The sequence below is a fragment of the Cervus canadensis genome, chromosome 15 (assembly GCF_019320065.1).
Source record: "Cervus canadensis isolate Bull #8, Minnesota chromosome 15, ASM1932006v1, whole genome shotgun sequence".
Lineage (NCBI taxonomy): Eukaryota > Metazoa > Chordata > Mammalia > Artiodactyla > Cervidae > Cervus > Cervus canadensis.
Window position 1 is genome coordinate 5,788,230 of NC_057400.1, and position 19,583 is coordinate 5,807,812.

The 19,583-nt window shown below is 55.0% G+C and overlaps 1 protein-coding gene across 4 annotated transcripts in view; it reads left to right on the forward strand.

Moving 5' to 3' along the window:
- TFCP2L1 (transcription factor CP2 like 1) overlaps nucleotides 1–19,583 on the forward strand; it is a 68,254-nt gene that overhangs the window by 34,228 nt on the left and 14,443 nt on the right. For all 4 annotated transcript variants that reach the window (XM_043488232.1, XM_043488234.1, XM_043488233.1 and 1 more), the window contains 10 exons: nucleotides 4,221–4,297; nucleotides 4,835–4,940; nucleotides 5,587–5,693; nucleotides 7,118–7,270; nucleotides 11,088–11,198; nucleotides 13,645–13,736; nucleotides 15,833–15,881; nucleotides 15,967–16,060; nucleotides 18,093–18,183; nucleotides 19,060–19,163. In XM_043488232.1, the coding sequence (XP_043344167.1) occupies nucleotides 4,221–4,297; nucleotides 4,835–4,940; nucleotides 5,587–5,693; nucleotides 7,118–7,270; nucleotides 11,088–11,198; nucleotides 13,645–13,736; nucleotides 15,833–15,881; nucleotides 15,967–16,060; nucleotides 18,093–18,183; nucleotides 19,060–19,163 (984 nt within the window). The remainder of the gene's footprint in view (nucleotides 1–4,220; nucleotides 4,298–4,834; nucleotides 4,941–5,586; nucleotides 5,694–7,117; nucleotides 7,271–11,087; nucleotides 11,199–13,644; nucleotides 13,737–15,832; nucleotides 15,882–15,966; nucleotides 16,061–18,092; nucleotides 18,184–19,059; nucleotides 19,164–19,583) is intronic.

Consider the following 19,583-nt stretch of genomic DNA (forward strand, 5'->3'; position numbering starts at 1 on the left):
ACGCTGAGTCAGCACCCAGTAAATGGAAGCTGTTAGGTGTTTCCTAAAAGGCATGTTTCTCTCCACCCACCTCCTGGCCACTGTTTTGCTTGGGGGTGAGTTTCTTGATCATTCTTCCCCTCAACTGTAGGAATCTTGCCTACTGTTTAAAGTCCATGGCAAATAGTGTCTCCTCGTCCAAACCCTTCCTCCCCACCTCCCCATTCTGGGTGAGGATCACCCCCTTTGGATCTCCGTTGTTTCTTAGAGGCATTCTTATTTTTAGTTATTTTTCCTTCTTTTTAATTTTTAATTGAATTTTTATTATATAGTGGAGTAAAATGGCAACCCACTCCAGTATTCTTGCCTGGGCAATCCCATGGACAGAGAAGCCTGGCGGGCTACAGTCCATGGGGTCCCAGGAGTCAGACACGGCTGAGCGACTAAACCACCACTACCACCATAGTTGGTTTACAATGTCATTTCAGCTTCGGGTGTGTAGCAGAGTGATTCATTTATATATGCATGTATCTATTCTTTTTTTCAGATCCTTTCCCCATATAGGTTATTATAGAATATTGAGTAGAGTTCCTTGTAATGTAGTAGGTCCTAGTTGTGTATTTTATACATAATAGAGTGTATATGTTAATCCCAAACTCCTAATTTATCCCTTTCCAGTTTTCCCCTTTGGTGACCGTAAGTTTCATCTTCTAAATCTGTGAGTCTGTTTCTGTTTTGTAAATAAGTTCATTTGTGCTGTATTTTAGATTCCACATATAAGTCATATGGTATTTTTGTTTCTCTGATCTATTTCACGTAGTATGACAGTCTCTAGGGTTTGCCTTATGCCGGTGCTGTTTGATGTACCCCAGAGGATTGCCATCCCTTTGAGGGCAGGAGTGTGTCTTGCAAACCCTATAGTTCTAGCACAGAGGAGCCTTGCAGAGACCCCTGAGTCCCTCCTCTGCATCAAACAGTACAGTGTTGAGCAGAACACACGAAGCCCTGGGCCTTGACAGGGCCCACTTTCTGCGGCTCCCACCTGTGCCTAGAAATGAGGCCGGCCAAGCAGAGAGATGCCCTCTTCCCCAGGTCACTTCAGCCCTGGGTCAGTTCTGCCGCCCTGCCCTTGCTCATCAGCCCCAGTGTTGGCGTTGTGCTGGGTGGGAGGGGGCTGGGGAGGCGTATCGGCGTTGAGGCAGCCCGGATGGAGAGGGAGCCAGGTATCTGTCTGAAGCCTGAGCAGGGGGCGTGTAGAGCGCCTGGGGGACTCCGTGGAGAAGGGTAGGGGCAGGTCTCTGCTGTTGGCAGAGTGGCCGGGACCCCAGATCTGAAGTCCCTCTTAGTAGCTCTGATCCCCGAACGGCTGCCTGTGATGCTCAGGCCTGGGAACTCCTCTGTATGGCACGGGAGGTACTCCTGCCAGGCCTGAGCTGAGCTTGCCCTGCAGAGCCTGGGGTCAGTGTTAATGGGACCCGAGGGCGCCTGTAAACCCACAGCAATGACCATTTGGGCCTTGGGCTTCATGCCAGAGCCAGCTGCATTCTTCCTTGGGGAAGGTGGAGGACACTGGAAAAACCAGTTAGGGTGTGGGAGGCTCCATTTCGTGTAGCTGTCAGGGAGTGTTGGCTCAGGAGCCCGGAAATGTTATGTGAAAAATCTGGCTTTTTCAGAAAGGTACTCGTGTTGGTTCAGATCAGCAAGACCCTTTGGAACCAGCTCAAGGGCAGGGCAGGAGTTTGGGGTCTGTGCCTTTTCCTTCTGACGGGATGTGTCCAGCAGGGCGACCTGAGCGGCTTTCATGGTCCTGGCCTGAATGGAGAGGGAGCCAGGGCTGGTGGAAGCCAGCTGGACAAGTCCTGCCTTCCTGAAGGAAGAAGGGAGCTTCGCTGAGTGGGCATCTTTGAGTCCAGCCAGTATTGTGTCCATGACCATACCACTGGGTCCATCTGCTCATCTTCCAGGATTCACATGGCATTGGCATGTGGTTGTTAATGCTCAGCAAATACTTGGAATGAATGACTGATTCCAGAGTGTCTGTCCATTATGTTATTCATTGAGGGGAGGGCTATAGTAGTTTAATGCAGTTGCTTTAACAAGAGAACTACAAACATGTTGGCTTAAAACAAAGCAGAAGTTTATTCTATCCCGGTTCTGGAGGCCAGAAGTCGGGAATCCGCCACAGCCGTGGGGGCTTTAGGAGAGAATTCGTTCTTTGCGTCTTTTGGCTTCGGGTGGCTCCAGGCACTCCTTGGCTTGTGGCCTCATCAGTCCAGTCTCTGCTCCATGGTTCCCTGCTCCATGGTTCCCTGCTCCATGGTTCCCTGCTCCATGGTTCCCTGCTCCCATGGTTCCCTGCTCCCATGGTTCCCTGCTCCATGGTTCCCTGCTCCCATGGTTCCCTGCTCCATGGTTCCCTGCTCCCATGGTTCCCTGCTCCATGGTTCCCTGCTCCCATGGTTCCCTGCTCCCATGGTTCCCTGCTCCCATGGTTCCCTGCTCCCATGGTTCTCTGCTCCATGGTTCCCTGCTCTCATGGTTCCCTGCTCCATGGTTCCCTGCTCCCATGGTTCCCTGCTCCCATGGTTCCCTGCTCCCATGGCTCTCTGCTCCATGGTTCCCTGCTCCCATGGTTCCCTGCTCCATGGTTCCCTGCTCCCATGGTTCTCTGTTCCCATGGTTCCCTGCTCCATGGTTCCCTGCTCCCATGGTTCCCTGCTCCCATGGTTCTCTGCTCCTTCTCTTCTCTGTGTCCTCTTACAAGGGCACCTGTCACTGGATGGAGGGACCTCCAGGACAAACCAGGATCATCTCTCCTCACCTCAACATCCTTAACTTAATTGCATCTGCAAAAACTTTTTCCAAAGCAAAGATAATATTCGCAGGTTCTAGAGATTAGGGTATGGACATATCTTTTGGGGGCTACAATTCAACCCACTCCAGGGAATCTTAATATTTGTCTAATCATTGCTTTTTAGATATATATAACAAACCCTGTTAACCACTGGGTTTGTGCTGCTCCTAGCTGCATATATACCTATATCTGTGTCTTTCTCTATATTAGGTTTCTTTTTCTTTCATTAATTTACGTTCAGTCCTTCCCCATTGAGTGTCTGATAAACAATCATTCATGTTAACACAAAACTCTAGGAAATTAACTTTTTAATCTAGTGGTAACTTGGATTAAATCTGCAAAACCCAGGGAAACCTGAGTGAAGTCTGGGGTTTAGTTAATTGCACTGTGCCATGGTCAGTTTTGATAATGTACCATAGTGAACTCAGATGCCACCCCTGGGGGAAGCTAGGGGATGATACTCGGGACTTTTGTGTACTATTTTTGTAACTTCTTGTGAGCCTATAATTATTTAAAAATAAAAATTTTAACAGAGTTTGATTGGATTTACCAAGACCAATGATGAAATCATCTGTTCTCTCTTATTTGCAACACATCCATTGTTAAGCTGCAATGTGCGGCAAGGTGTTTTAGAGCTGTCGCTGAACTTGATTTGGAAAACATTGACATTGATAGGTGGTCTTTCTGTCTAGGAATGTCTTGTCTTGTAGTTTTTCAAGGTATGCTTTATCTTCCAGTAAAATGTGTGTAGTTTTCTTCAGGTAACTCATAGATACTTTAGAGTTTGGGGTTTTAAGTTTGTTCTTATGAATGTATCTTTTCCCCATCTGTATTCTTTAACTGGCTCTTGCTGGTTACATGTCCCCGAACAGAATCCCCACACCTTTCAAATACGTGAAATTCTTTTAGCTTGAGAAAATGCTCTTCATTCTGCAGTTAGAGACAATGTTTAACAGGTTTTTATTCGTTCCTTTAAACCTGCTCTCAGAAAGGGTCCATCTGTTCAGTTATTAAATGTAGATTTAAGTGTTTGTGTTCTCCATCGGAGTGTATGGGAGATGTCCTTTATAAGAAATACAAAGTTGTGCTCTGTAAATGTAATGCTAACTGTATTGTTTTGGATTCTGTCTTTGAAAGCTGTAGAGGTGCTGTCTCTCTCCAGGGGTCATATGCATTACCTGGGGGGCCCTAGGTCCCTTGCCAGGTCAGATGGACAAATGGGGTGTCCTGTCCATAGCGTGATCTGAACTTTTCTTGTCCCTGGCTTTTCTTCTCTGCTTTGATCGCAGAGCCATGAGGCCTGGGTGGGCATTGAGAAGGCCTCTAGCTTGGCGAAGCCCCAAATTTGAAAACAGAAGTGGAAAATGTACCATTAACCTCCCTCCAGGTCAGTCTTATGAAATCCGACTGCTGGAGAACAGGAAACTGGGAGACTTTCAGGATCTGAACACAAAATATGTGAAGGTAAGGCTCCAGTCTGCACCTTGCCTGGGCACCTGGGGGTGCTTGATTGGGGGCCTAATACCTGGGCTTGCACTGGGGGTCAGGAGTACCTGGGAGGCTTGGGAAAAGCTCCAGGGACAGAGGTGGGCTCCAGATCCCTGGAGCGTGTGGTGTGAGGGGCCTTGGTCAGGCCGGCAGTGCTGGGAGCTGATGGCCGAGTCGTCCAGACTCGGGTTGCAGCCTGGCTCTGCCTCTTCCCAGTGTTTTCTGGGCCTCAGGTTGCTCCCTGCACAGAAGGTTTATAAATGACCCACGTGTGTGAAGCACGCGGCAGCCCCTTGGGAGCGGGGCATCCCTTGCGGTGTGTGCTGCTGTTCATGTTGTTGGGGTTCCCAGGAGGGACGGGTGACATGGGGAGCTTGGGAGAAAGGCCTCAGGCCTCGGGCCTCGGAGGAAGAGAGGTCTGTCTGATGGGGGGAGGGTCAGGGTGAGCTCCCGCGGGCCCCTCTGGGCCCCGCACTCACTGTTCTCCCCCCGCCACCCCACCCCGGCCCCCAGAGCATCATCCGCGTGCTGTTTCACGACCGGCGCCTGCAGTACACGGAGCACCAGCAGCTGGAGGGCTGGCGGTGGAGCCGGCCCGGGGACCGGATCCTGGACATCGGTGGGTTTCTGGGCTGAGTGGCGGTTCTTCCCTGGCCCCATCCGGACCCAGCCGTGTGCAGGGCCTCTTGCCACACTTCTGCCCTGTGTGAAACCCCATGGGAGCTGGTGGGGGTGATCACAGCATCAGCCCTGCCCTCCGGGAGCACCCCTTTTGGGGTGTACGTGGGGGGTGGCATTTAGGAATAAGGACCTATCGTCAGGAAGTGAGAAGCAGGGAAGCCTTCACAGAAGGATCCTGACTTGATGGAGGGCAGGGTGGGCATCAGAGAAGGGGCAACGGAAATGCACCGAGGGGTTAGGCTGTGGTCCACAGGCTTCTTATTCACAAAACTTGGGGCCAGGTGGGTTTTGGGATTCAGGAGTTGGAATAACAGTAGGCTGTGTCGACCCACAGTCAGGTCACACTGCCAACAGGCCATGTTCTTGTAGCCATACAGAGTGACGACAGGCAATGGAGCGAAGGCTCGGAATAGCTTCATGGAGATTCAAGTCAGGATTCTGCCAAATGAGCTTTGCAGAACCTAGCTTTCAGAACCCTTGGCGTTTCAAATTGTGTAAGGAGTTTCGACCTGTAATAGGAGTCCTTCCCGAAATATTGGGAGTGGCTGACGATTGCACTTTTGTGTGTGTGTGTGTGTGCACAGATATTCCACTGTCTGTTGGTATCTTGGACCCCAGGGCCAGCCCGACCCAGCTGAATGCAGTCGAGTTTTTGTGGGATCCTTCAAAGAGAGCGTCTGCGTTCATTCAGGTGAGCAGGAAGGAGGTTGCCCTCTGTGGGGAAGTCAGAACTTTGGGGGTCCATCGTGTTGTTTCTCAAAACCATCCATGCGTGGGGCCTTGATGGGCTTTTGCCCTTGGCTGCAGGCAAGGAGGCTGAGAGGGAGGGTGAGTGGGGCCCAGAGCCATGAGACTGGTTGGTCACTGGGGCTAGGAAGAAGATTTGGGATGTTGTAGACTTCTGTGTGGGTGTTTCTTATCAATATGTAAGCTTTTTACACAGTAACTGAGTCCTAGCATAAATAATTTGAAGTTCAATTTTTTTTCATAACTGTTTCTATTATTAAATGTTTAATTCTGAAGCTCCTGGCGTGAAAGTGAAAGTCTTAGTTGCTCAATTGTGTCCGACTCTTTGCAACCCCATGTACTGTATATCCCACCAGGCTCCTCCGTCCATAGGATTCTCCAGGGAAGAATACTGGAGTGGGTTGGCCATTTCCTTCTCTAGGGGATCTTTCCAACTCAGGGATTGAACCCGGGTCTCCTACATGGCAGGCAGATTCTTTACCATCTGAGCCAAGAGGGAAGCCCATCAGAGCTTCTGCTGTGGACCTGACCTTATGTTAAGCGCTACAGCGGATCCAGCTGGCCGAGGGCATGGCCAGGGCCCTGTGCTTCTGGGCTTCCCCTGGCTCTCTCACTCGCTGTGGGCCCCTTTTTGAACTTCTTGGTTTTCCTCCCTGTCTTATAAATTAGAGAATGAAAGCAGAGCCATGACCACAAGGCCTGGTTCATAGTAATCACTCTGTGAGAGTGAGCGACCTTTTTGCCTTGTGTAATTACAATACTCGAATTGCATTTCAAAAGAATTAACATAATGTTATTGTTTATTGTTACAACAACATGTATTTGTGTTGGGTTAGCCAGAAAGTTTGTTCTGATTTTTAGTACCACCTTACGGAAAAAACCGCAACTAACTTTTTTGCCAGCCCAATATTAGGACAATGTGATTACATTATTATAGCAACCTGTACACATCACGTGCTTTCGGTGTAGCAGGCACGTACCAGAAATAAAGAACTGGTTCTAGCTTCTGGCCTGGCCTGAGTAACCTGGGGACTACGGGACTAGGCTCCTAGGGACTACGCTGTGGTCCCTGCTCTGCGGCCTCTGGGATTTGTCCGGGCAGAGGTCCCGGGGGAGGAGTGAGGGGGAGTTGCAGGGGTCAGTGGGCCTGGAGTAATGGCAAGGACTTAGCTGGTCAGGCAGGGCCTCCAAGGTCAAAGGATGGAAGTGAGAGGCTGTCGGGGGTGGCCAGTGGCCTGACGGAGTGGCCGGCGCTGGGGGACAGCGGGGAGGTGGAGGCGGGTCTGACTGTGGGGTGGGCACATCTACTGGGGGAGGAGCGCCTGGGGGTTCAGGCCCCCCCCCAACTGCCTGCCGCATCCCCCACAGGTGCACTGCATCAGCACCGAGTTCACCCCGAGGAAGCACGGGGGCGAGAAGGGGGTGCCCTTCCGGGTGCAGATCGACACCTTCAAGCAGAGCGAAAATGGGGAGTACACGGAGCACTTGCATTCAGCCAGCTGCCAGATCAAGGTGTTCAAGGTAGGACGGCCGCCAGCGCCCCGCCCACCGCCACCCCAGCCCAGGCCTGGAGGCCGGGACCCCAGAGCTCAGCGGCGAGCGCAGCGGCCAGGAGCTAGGGGCTCCTGGCCCGGCTCTTTCACCCTCGCAGGCGGCTGGGCTCAGCTCTGCTTGGCCAGAGTGGTGGGACGGGCACAGTTGTAGATTTCAGTTTTCCTCCCAAGCGCGTTGACCACAGATTCTCCTTAAAAACACAAGTCAGGAGACCCCCTTTGAAGGTCCTGACCATGGATGTTATTTTTTAAAATGTTTTTGTAGCGGTCTAGTTAATTTTCAAAGTTGTGTCAGTTTCAGGTGTACAGCGCAGTGATTCGGTTATATGTTATCAATTCTTTCCCATTATAGCTTGTTACAGAATGTTGCATACAGTGCCCTGGGCTGTGCAGTGGTCCTGGTTGGTTATCTGTTTTATGCATGTTACTATGTATCTGTTAATCCCAGGGGATGCTGTTACTTGGGGCCCCAAGGCCCTTGTCCCTCTGCGATGGCCTCCTGGTACCGCCTCCCTTTTCCTTTCTTGCCTCACCCCCTGCAGTTGGCTGTCATCCTTTCTCATCCCATCTCTTTGGACAGATTATTCCCTAAGAATGCCTGCCAGTGGCGCAGCCCAGGGTGGCCCTGGGGGGAGGGGGCGACAGCAGAGTCCACGTCACTCTCCGGTGGGTGCACCCGCTCCTAGCAGGACCACTGGTCCCACTGCCAGCAGATCGGACCTGCCTGCCGGCCTGGGGAATCCCAGCAGGTGCCTGGGGACCGGCCCTGGTGCCTTCCCCTCTCCTCCTGGTCTTTCACAGTCAGGGACCTGGGGACTTCTTGATAGAGTTTCATCTGCTGGAGCTGGAGATGCCAGAGGGAGGGGCTGTAGAAACGAGGGCCTGTCCCAGAAGAAGCTGGGTCAGTGTTGATGTTCCTGAGCTAGAGATGGATGTGGAAATAAGCACCCACAGGTAGAACTATCAGCCTGGTGGCAGAGGGCTCATGGGCCTGTTTCCCAACGGGATGGGGAGGCTCTGAAGCTGCCCGTGTCTGCACCTAGGTGACCACACGGCCGGGCAGCCAGCTTCATCCCCACTGATCGTGTCTGGCCACCTGGGGGCTGTGGGCAAAGGGTTCTGACGCCCTGGCCAGGCTCTGTGTGCTGGTGAAGGTGAGCTTGTCTCTGCTGCCAGAGCGGTGGCACCTCCAGAAACCTACTTCAGCGTGGTGACGCCTTTAATCTGGCCTCCAAAGGAAGTTACATTTCTCCCCCATATTTATATGCCCCTCCTGATGTTAAAAAAAAAAAATTACCAAAGTTGAGTGGCTTAGTACTACATTCTCTTTTAATGCTGAAGTCTGAAACAGGTTTCACTGGGCTGGGGTCAGGCGTCAGGAAGGTTAAATTCCTTTCTGGAGGCCCTAGGGGAGAATCTCTTTCCTTGCCTTCTCTAGCTTCTAGAGGCATCTGCATTCCTTGGCCCGTGGCCCCTCCTCCATCCTCAAAGCTAGCATCACCCCAATCGCTCCATGCTCCCCCCAACACACACTTTAAGCTCCACGATTACACTGGGCCCACTGGGATGATCCAGGCTCCCCTTCCTGTTTTAGTCTCTCACTGTAGGCAATCCCGATTCCATTTGCAACCTTGCCCTCTTGTGCCCTAAGGTAATATCCTCCCAGGCTCTGGGAATTAGGATGGGGCCATCTTTGGAGAGCATTAGTCTGCAGATCCTGTTCACCGGTGCCTCTGGTCTTGGGTCCTTGATTCTGAACAGCTGGACAACCCTGGACAGTTCTGAGGCTGCACAGTGGGTGGTCTCTGCCTGCCCTGCAGTCCCACCCTCTCTTGGTTGTGTGCAGACCACATCCCACCAGCCCTCTTCTGCCCTCAGGTCGGGGTGCATCCAGTGTAACGCCCTGGGATCAGGCTCTGGGCCAGGCGGTAGGAGGGAGGAGCAGTGTGTGCCAGGGATGCCCAGTTCTCCCCATGGCCCCTGCCAGCTCCCCCTCTTATACCTCAAGGCGGACACTCAGAAATGAGGGCTCTACCTGGCTCCTCAACACCACACCAGGCCTTATTGGGGGAATTGAGCTGGAAGCTGCTTTGGCATCTCCTGCAAGAGGGAAGGAGCATCTGTCACCCAAAATGAAAGTGAAAGCAACAGTGTTAGTGGCTTTGACTCTTTGCGACCCCGTGGACCGTAGCCCACCAGGCTCCTCTGTCCATGGAATTCTCCAAGCAAGAATGCTGGAGTGGGTAACCATTCCTTTCTCCAGGGAATCTTCCTGACCCAGGGATCCTACCTGGGTCTCCTGCATTTCAGGCAGATTCTTTACCATCTGAGCCACCAGGGAAGCCCTGTCACCTGAAATGAGCTCCTCGGAATGCCTGAGGTGGCCTGGCCACCCACCCACACGAGCAGCTGAGATAGGTGTGCAGCAGGGCCAGGCAGAGCCCTCCCTCACTGCCCTCAACTCTCCCATCTCAGGTCACCCTGGTTACTAGGAAGCCCCTGGATTCTTGGGTTGCTGCCCTCGGGCTCTGTGGGGATGTCTTAGGACTCTCCCTTTCCTGCTGACTCCTTGCAGGGGTCTCCCTGGGGCTGAGTGGTGTCCCCCACAGGCAGGCTCAGCCACGCTCTGCTGGTGATGCTTCTGGGCCGGGAGGAAGGGCCTCCTTCCTGGGACAGGATGGAGGTGGGGCAGAGAAACCAGACGATGGGGGTCCAGCTGCCGCACGCCTGGCTCTCCTGCTGAATACCAGACCTGTCACTCATGTCCCTGTAGGACCCCCAGCAAACCTCCCTCCCTCCAGCCTGGGTGTCCCCCCAAAGGCTATTTCCTAACGCCCCCTGAGTTGGGAGTCAGCAGCTGCAGCCTGAGGAGAGTGCCCACCAGGATGACCCCAAAGGCACCGTGGAGTGGAAGGGAGGATTTTCTTCCCTGACTGCCCACCTCGTGTGGTCTGCCCCGTGCAGAATAAAACACTCAGTACAGGGCCCTTCGGAATCTTGATATCTGACCCCACCCACCAGACTGTGAACTCCGGAGGGGATAGTGTCAGTGGTCCAAACGGTCCCCATCAGCTGGGCCTGCTGGAGCCAGCATGGCGGCTGTGCCCAGCTGGGCTTCTGACCTGGAGGCTTAACTCGACCAGCACGTCGTTCCTCTCCAGTCTCGATGGATCACTGGACCCTCAGCCTCCTTAATCTGTAAATGAGGCCGATAGTAGTACCGGTGAGGCCTGGACACCTGTGGATTCCTCAGGTGCCCTGGGCGCCCAAGACAGGCCATGTCAGGATGGATGTTACCCTGCAGGCAGACTGTAAGCTGGGAGTGTGCCCGGACTCCTAAGTGTTAGGGACAAGGAGGCCTTAGAGGTGGACCGCAAGTGTAGATGGAGCCCTGGCTAGCAGCTCCTAGTCTCCTAGGAGCAGCTCCTAGCTGCTGTCCGCTTCCTGTCTCTCCCCATGGGGAACCCAAGGAAGGCTCCTGAGGGGTCCTTTCCGTTAGCAAGTGGCCACTGGTAAAGCTCTGCCCCAAGCGTGCCTGCCGGAGCAGCTGAACGGACCCCGTAAGAGTCTCTGAAGGACCAGTAGTGGGCTCTGAGCGCTCTTGGGGTGGGCAAGGGTTCCAGGCAGGAGGACCATGTGTCGGATGCCTGGGAGGTGAGAGACAGGCTTTCCTGTCCACAAGGCCCTGCTTGGGGTGAGGGGCCACCCCTCAGCTCTGGACGTCCCACAGACAGCTGCCTCTGCCGGCTTTGAGCTCACTGGGCCCCTGTGCTTTAAACTTGCAGCCGAAGGGAGCCGACCGGAAGCAGAAGACGGACCGGGAGAAGATGGAGAAAAGAACCGCCCAAGAGAAGGAGAAGTACCAGCCGTCCTATGAGACCACCATCCTCTCAGAGGTGAGCTGGGGGGCCTCATTCTGGGGTGGGGCAAGGGGACTGTCGGCTTAGATCCTGGGACAAGTGCCCGTTTGGGGTGGATGCTGCTTCTGAGAGCGCCGTTCAGCCCTGGTGTGTTCCCGTGTCTGGAACTGCTATCATCTGAAGCCTGGTGTCCAGGGACATGTTTTACAAATAACTTCTAGCTCTCAGCTGCCATTGGCACATTTCAAAATTAGGTTTTTTTTTTTTTAATAGATAATATATTCATGTGGTCCACATTGAAAAGGTATAAGAATCTCCATCAGAAAATGTCCCTCCCAGCACTCTCCAGCCTCGGTTTCTCTCCCCAGGGCGGTAGGTGACCCTGGGTCCTTCTCTAGCGGGCTCCACGTTCTCTGCGAAGGAAACCAATTCAAACAAGTTTGCCCCACGGGTGCTTTTTTTCCCCCAACAGTACACGAACACACACACAAACACACACACACAGTCACCATTCTAAGGTTGACTATCTTTATTTCCTGGCGTTTCCTACCTGATCATAAAGAACTTTCCAGTTCTTCATCCAGCTCCGTGGCCTTCCTTGTGTGGACGGCCTGCTGGTGGGCACTGGACTGCTCTTGGGCTCCTGCTGTTTCCCACGGGGTGCCGTGAGCGCCTTGTTCACGTGAAGTTCTCCACGAGGAAAGAATGTCTGCACCTTCTGCCCTCAGAGGGGGGTTGCTGGGTCCCAGGGGGTAACACTCACTCTCTGGCTGTTGGGGTGGATATTGGGGTGCATTTCCTCGTCACCCAGATGCCGACACCAGCCTGCTCCGTCCTTCCACCCAGGGTCCGTCTGGGATGCTCCCTCTGGCAGGCTCCTTTTCCTCCGGTCACGGGCTCTTCCTGCTGCTGCTGCTGCTGCGTTTACTGGGCTCTGTTTTTGATTTTAACAACTCTTCCCCACTGTGTCCTGTGATCAGGCCAGCTAATAGGTCTTGTGTGTGCTTGCTGAATATTCTGACTTCCTTGGGAGGCCCTCCGTGGATGCCTGAGGTCCAGTGCTGACCGTGGTGGGGTTAAGTCTGTGTTAAGGGTGAGGTCCAGACACAGGGTGGCTCAGAGACCGGTGAGTAGGTCTTGTCTGAGGAGCTGTGTGTGTATGTGAGGGTGTGTGCGTGGGTGTGAGAGAGACACGCAAGCCATCTGCAGACGAGTATTTGCAAGAGGAGAGCAGGGTCCCAAATGTGCAGACAGACGCATGCTGGCCTTTCATTGGATTGAGGCTGACGGTGCCCGAGGGCTCTGGCCCAGAAGGAGCCCTGCCCCCTGGAAGCTGGTCAGAGCCAGCAATGCCTGGTGAGGGGCAGTGCGTGGACACTTAGCTCTTCCCAGGCTTGCTACATGCTGGGGACGTGCCCTGGGGACCCTCCCTGCTCCCCAGTCCTGTCTGCGGCCACCTCTCCTTCCAACCTGGGCCTCGGCCTCTGGTGCCTGCCTCTCCCCTGGCTTCCCTGCTGGAGGACGGTCCCCGGGGTGCTCCAGGCGATGTCCCAGCCCCTCTCCCTGGCCAGGTGTTGAAATCGCCACCCAATCTGTAACTTTGGGAGCTACCGGCTCCCCTCTTGTCAGCTCATCAGTTTTCCTGCCCCCGAGGGCCCTAGGGTTTGGCACCAGCACATTCCAGCCCTCACTCAGAACAGAGTTAAATATTGACCCTCCCTGTGGTCAGGTGGGTGATCGTAAGTCTCAGGAATGCTTCCGTCTGACCGTGTCCAGAGCAGGGTCATCGCAGAAAAAGGAAGTGGTGAATGCTTGGTCCCCCACCCCCCAGGCAGCACCCACATGTCTAGGCTTGCTTCGGGGGGACTCCTTCGTGTTCATTTAGGCTTCAGCACAGACGTTCCTGGCATTCGGGGGTCACGTCGTTTGTGTTGCTGTATCTCCCTTGGCTCCAAGCAGGATGCCTCAATTGTTACAAATACCCATGGAGTTGTGCTGGGGACAGGCTGCTGCAAGCCAGTGTGAAGGTGCCTGGCCCTGTCCTCTGAGGCCCATCGGGACATGCTATTAGTGATGCTGAGCTTTGTCGGTGATTTTCTGTTGGAAGTGGCCCAGTGCTGCCTGTTTCTTGCATTTACACCCATTTGTCTGCGTGGGGAAGACCTGCCTGTGGGCACCTGGCCTGTGCTGCACCGATGAGGTTTCACTCTTTGCTTTGGCTGCTTGGAAGCTCTGGCAGACGTGTGTCATGCTTTGCTTGCCCTGGGGATGACCTCCTGATGATGAGGTCTCTTCATGGCCCTCTCTGGTTCCTTTGGTGTGGTCTGAGCAGCCCGCCCATCCCTGGATACCAGGTCAGCGTGGGTCGGGTGTGGAAGATTGTGACTTCAAGCCGGGTGGGCAGGCTGGGGAAGCTGGGCTCATCTCATTGGCAGGACTGGGTCTTCGGGGACCACTGTCACCCTGTGCTGTCTTCCCACAGTGCTCCCCGTGGCCCGACGTGGTTTACCAGGTGAATAGCGCCTCATCCCCAAGCTACAACGGCTCACCAAACAGCTTTGGCCTCGGCGAAGGGTACGTGCACCCTCTCTCCTTGTGGTCCCTGGAGTGACCACAGGCGCGGACTCATTCCCCAGCTTCCTCTCTGGGTCTTCACTGCTCCTGTAGCCTGGCATCAGCGGGGTCTCAGGGCGGTTGACTGGTGTTCATGACCATGTTTAGCATTATGCATACAGGTTTTTGTGCTTGATTACACTTCTAGAAAGGCCGACGGGTGGAGTAATTAAGCACCCAGCACCCACTCCCTCCCCAAGTTAAGGTGGGCCAGCCTGCCAGCTCCTGGGCCACTTCCTAGACAGCTGGGGCCTCAGGAGGTGGACATCTCGACCCCGCAGTGGCTAGAGGGGCTTCTTAGGTCTTGCATGGTCACCGGGCAGAGGGGCTCAGCTCAGGACCTTCCCCGCCCCCCTGGGTGTCCGGACCCGCAGCACAGAAGCGACTCCACCACTGGTCACCAGCTCTGCCGAGGCCCAGGCTGTGCTGACCCCAAGGTGGCAGATGTGCAGGGGCCAGCAGGCAGCTGTCCCTCCCGTCCTGTGGCGTCACTGTGACGACGCTGCCCTCCCTGTTGGTGGGAGCAGGGAGGATGCCAGGAGGGTTTAACAGGGGCATGTAGAACATATGGGTTGTTCAGAGCCCCTGCTTGGCAGAGAACTTTACCGATGGGCAAGCCAGACAAGAACTTGATTTCCTAGGTAAGGACAGTCCTCACTGAGAAGCGGGCACAAGGAAGGGCTGTTGCATTTTATTCAGGCAGTGAAAAAAAATGAAAGTGTTAGTCGCTCAGTCGTGCCCGACTTTTTGTGACCCTGTGTAGCCCACCAGGCTCCTCTGTCCATGGGATTCTCCAGGCAAGAATACTGGAGTGGGTTGTCATGCCCTTCTTCGGGGGATCTTCCCAACCCAGGAATCGAACCCAGGTCTCCTGCACTGCAGGCAGATTCTTAACTCTGAGCCTCTCTGGGGGCAGATTCCTTCACTTCCTGCAGCCTCAGTTTCCCTGCTTCCAGGGGAGTATGAATTCCACACTCGGTCAGGGGAATATGTGTAGAGTCCTGGTACCCCCAGACCCAGATCACCTGTATCTGCAGTCACTGATGACTGGCCTAGGAATCCTTGCTGCAAAGGTCTTTCCTTTTTTCCTTATTGTGGTACAGTGGGCTTTCTAGGTGGCGCTAGTGGTAAAGAACCTGCCTGCCAGTGCAGGAGACAGAAGAGGTGTGGGTTCGATCCCTGGGTCAGGAAGATTCCCCTGGAGGAGGGCATGGCAACCCACTCCAGTATTCTTGCCTGGAGAATCCCATGGACAGAGGAGCCTGGTGGGCTACAGTCCATGGGGTCGCAGAGTCAGACGTGACTGAAACAACTTAGCATACACACATGCGTGCACACACACACACATATACACACACGCGCACGCACACACACGTAACACACACACAGAGACACAGACACATGCAGACACACACACACACACGTGCACACACACATACACACATACACGCATACACAAACACACACAATGTAAATTTTATCGTTTGAACAATTTTAAGTGGCCAGGTCAGTGACACCAGGTCCACTCACATTGTAGTATTGCCACTGTCCATCTGGGAGGGTCATCTCTGACTGTCTTTCTCTTGGCTTAAAAGCCCAGGTGTTCAGGTCTCTGCCTTCCTTTGGGGGAAAGCCGTGAGAAAGCTTTTCTCCCGGTGGATGCCAAACTGTGGGTGCTGTTGCTGCAGAATGGTTCCCCAGGGCTTCCTCTGCCCTCTCCTGGGTGCGGCTGGCCCTTTGCCATCTTAGCACCAAGTCCCTGTGAGGCTCGAGGCCCTAGGTCAGTCTGCTTCCACTGACTGGGGCTTGGGGTGGGACCATGAAATCTGGCCAAAACAAGCCCGGAGCCTTAGAGCAGGGATGGGGGTGTGTAGCTCATCAGAACCCTGTCCACACCGGAAGCTTTGTTAAGAATTTCCAGGGATGGAGCAGGGCTCCTTCTTGTGTTTTTCTCGAGGCCCCGCTTCGTTTCCAGTGAGCCCCAGAGCCGAGGGATGGGAAGGGCAGGCCAGCAAGGAGCATCCTGGCTGCTCACCACCTCTCCTCTTCCTTTGCAGCAACAGCTCCCCGACCCACCCAGTGGAGGCCCTGCCTGTGGGCAGCGATGTAAGTGAGTGTGGTGGGGCGCTGGCTGCCTGCTCCCGCGGGGGTGAGTGAGCGCCCCCTCAAAGCCTGTCCTCTCTGCCTGCAGCACCTGCTCCCCTCGGCCTCCATGCAGGACGCCCAGCAATGGCTCCACCGCAACAGGTTCTCCCAGTTCTGCCGGCTCTTCGCCAGCTTCTCGGGTGAGCATCTCTGAACGGTGCACAGGACCTACCGGGGTCTCGGAACACTCAGCACGGGCCCTGGGTGCCCAGGGACTGTGGTCTGTCCTGGGGACACAGAGGCGTGTGGTCATTCACATGTGCTGGCCCTGGGCCCAGGGCTCGATGGGCAGGCCTGCCCTTGGGGTGTCTGCCTGCTCAGGGCTTGAAGGGAGGACCATCTGGGAGCCTTTTCAAGCTGCGCCTTGCTGGTAGGGTCGGCTATGTGTCTCCTGGAGGGGCCCCTTAGCCAAGAAGGCCAGGGTGTACTCAGCAAGCCTCCTGGCCTCTTCCTCCCAAATGCTGCTCATCACGCTGTCTCCAGGTAAGCAGTGTGGGAGGTGGTGGTGCAGCCAAGGTGAGAAGGGAAAGCTGGCTCTTCCTTCTTTAAAGGCTTTTCAAGCTCTTGCTGATGAGCCCATCAGACAGCAGCCCTGAGCTGGCGGTGGTGGAGGACAGGGAAACTGAGCCATGAACCTTGCCCTCGGGCAGTCTAGAGTGACAGGGAGTCGGTGTTGGCTGGAACCAGTGGAGCGGCTGTGGTAACAGAAGGGAAACAGCACCCCAACAGTCATCTTTGAGCCCAGTTCTTCTTAGCACATCCTTTGTGCTGCGGGTGGACGGGATGAGGGCCGTCAGGCAGGGACTCCAGCCTTGGGCAGCTCTGAGTTGGCGCAGAGGTGTAAACTGCCCGTCTCAATGCACTGTGACCCTTCTGTGATGGGCAGGCTTGGAGGAGGGACTTGGGAGACTGGGAGGGAGGCGGGCCGAGGGCGCCTCCACCTTAAGCAAGGTGTAGTGGAGACCTCGTGGAGGAGGTGTCTTTGAGGAAATCCTGGAAAGCGTGCGAGTCAAGTGGGTGTGTGTGTGGGGGGCGGTGATGAGCTTTCCAAGCAGAGGGCAAGTGTAAGGTTGGGGCCTGTCTGGTGTGGTCACAGAGCTGAGGGCCCAGGTGATGGAGCTGAGTCGGTCAGACAGGAGGTGAGTGAGGTCAGAGAGGTGCCCCGGGACCTTGGTGCAACAGTGTGAGGGCGTGGCTTTTATTTCCTATGAAAGGGGAGCCAGTGTGACTGCAGAAGTGTGCCCCAGACTGTACCTTAACTGTGGCAGGGAAACGGGGTAGATGCTGTAACTCTGGACCACGTGGCTGATGGCCAGGTTTTAGCAGAAGGCTGATGCCATCCTTGTACCTTGGAGAGTCCACGTGAGCTCAAGGCTCTTGGGGGCTGTTCGGTCTTTGAGGAAAGGACCATGTCCACCGATTATGATCACCCCAAACTGGGAGCACCCGTGATGCCCATCAGCAGAGAGAGGGTACAGGCATTGTATTCATGTCATGAGTACTATCTAAACATGGGCATGAATGATTCATACTGCCTGCAATACAAATGAGCCCTAAACGGAACTTGGAGGGAGAGTCAGACTGAGAAAAGTGCAGTTTCCAGTTCTGTTCACATAAGTGCCATGTGAACGGAAAACCGAGTGAAGCCCCTCTGTGTGTGAGAAATCAGGACAGCAGTTTCCCAGAGGTGGGGAGAGGGGTAGAAGCTGGCACGAGGGGCGTGTGAGCTAGTGGGAATGTCCTGCCTCTCAATCCGGGTGCCAGGTGCATGGGTGTCTGGGTGCCCAGGCTCCCCGGCAGCCTCCAGAGAGCCACGAGTTTCTGCCTACAGGCAGGTACACACATGATCAGTGCCACGTACTGATAAGATACATCATGGACAGTGATGCTAATAAAAGGCCCAGAGGGAGGGTCAGGCCCAGATAGAGAGGATGACTAACCCCAGATGCCTGTCAGTTCTGCTGAGTTTGTGAGCCCCGTTGTCGAGTTCTGACACCTCTTGGGCTATGATCTGATGTTGTTTAGCTCTTGCCGTTTCTCTCTGTGGGACACCCATGCCTCCTGAGACGGAGGCTGGCTCTTCCCTGCCCTGGGGTCAGCAGGGGAGGTGGCCGAGTAACAGCCTCAGGCCTCAGTCACCATGTAACAGGCCGGCCCCATTTACCTGCCCAGGCGCTGACCTGCTCAAGATGTCCCGAGACGACTTGGTCCAGATCTGTGGCCCTGCAGACGGGATCCGGCTCTTCAATGCCATCAAAGGCAGGTAGGTGTTAGTTCCCACTGGAGGCAGGGTATGGGTGGTGGCCTGCATCTCTCAGCCCCTTGGACACCTGGTGGGCTAGCGAGTGGGATCTGGGCTCCTCTGGGGGTGAGTGCAGGAGGAGGTGCCAGGAGCGGGGTGGGGGCCAGAGCCCGTGTTGGAGAGGGTGAGATGCCCTGGCTTGCAACCCACCGTGCCTGGAGGCCCACTCCCTCCAGAGAGAGGTGGTCTCTGAGTCTCCACCTGTTGGCTGTGGGTTCTGAGACGCCTGCCCCGTCCTCCCAGTGCAGGGGGCAGGGGGCAGGTGTGGATAGAGTGGTCTAAATAGCCACACATGGACAGTACCGCTCTGAGAGTGAGAGGGTATGTCTGGGTTTGAATCCCACGTCTGCCTCTTAGGAACTTGGCAACTGGGCCAAGCTCTTAACCCCCGTGAACCTCAATTTCCTCATCTGTACAGTGAGGGACAGTGGTCCTGGCTCCCCCATAGATGTGTGAGGATGCAGTGAGCTCAGAGTAAGCTGAAGAATGCATTTGCTCTGATTATCACCCTGAAGAAACCTCGTATCTTCAGATTGGTTCTGAAGTGGGCAGAGCCCACTCTGGGCAAGTTGCAGGTCCTGGGTGGGGGTTGGGGGGTTCGCCCATCCCCTGGTCTCCATCCAGCAAGTCTGCTTGAAGCTGTCAGGGTTCACCTGGATGGGATTCTCTCCCTGACAGCTCCTTCCTCAGAGGAGGAAGGCACGCTGTAGCCCCATAACCTTCTTTCTTGCCCCTAAGTCCCTTCTACTGTTCTTTCCACCCTGTGTTCTGGAACATTCTGGAACGACAGAGCTCGGTCCCCCGTGCCTGCCCCATGACTTCCTTTCCTCCTGCCAGGAACGTGAGGCCGAAGATGACCATTTACGTCTGCCAGGAGCTGGAGCAGAGCCGCGTGCCCCTGCAGCAGAAGCGGGACGGCAGTGGGGACCCCAACCTGTGTGGTGAGTGGTGGGGGGCCCCTCCCCCGGGCTGGTGAGAGGGCAGCAGAGCCACAGGGAGAGTCCTCTGGCTGAGAGCGTCTCCCCTGATCCGCCTCGCATGCAGGAGGGGTTCTGCTGTGCTTCCTCCTGGGATTGAAATGTGTAAGGTGGCGATCATCCCTGAGAAGGTCTTGTCGCATTTACTACTGTCCCATCTGGGGAAACAGGCCTGGAGAGGAGACGTGGCCCCCGATGTCACCGAGCTACTCAGGAGAACTGGCAGCCGGGCTTTCTGGCTCCCCGGCTGGTGACAGGTGCCGCCTGACAAGTGTATTCCCAGGAGTGTGTCCCCCTGTGTTCCCGCAGCTGGGCGAGGCTTTCCCATTTGGTTTGGCTACTGCCCGAGAGGGTCTTAGAGCACCTCCGGGGCACATGGTTCTT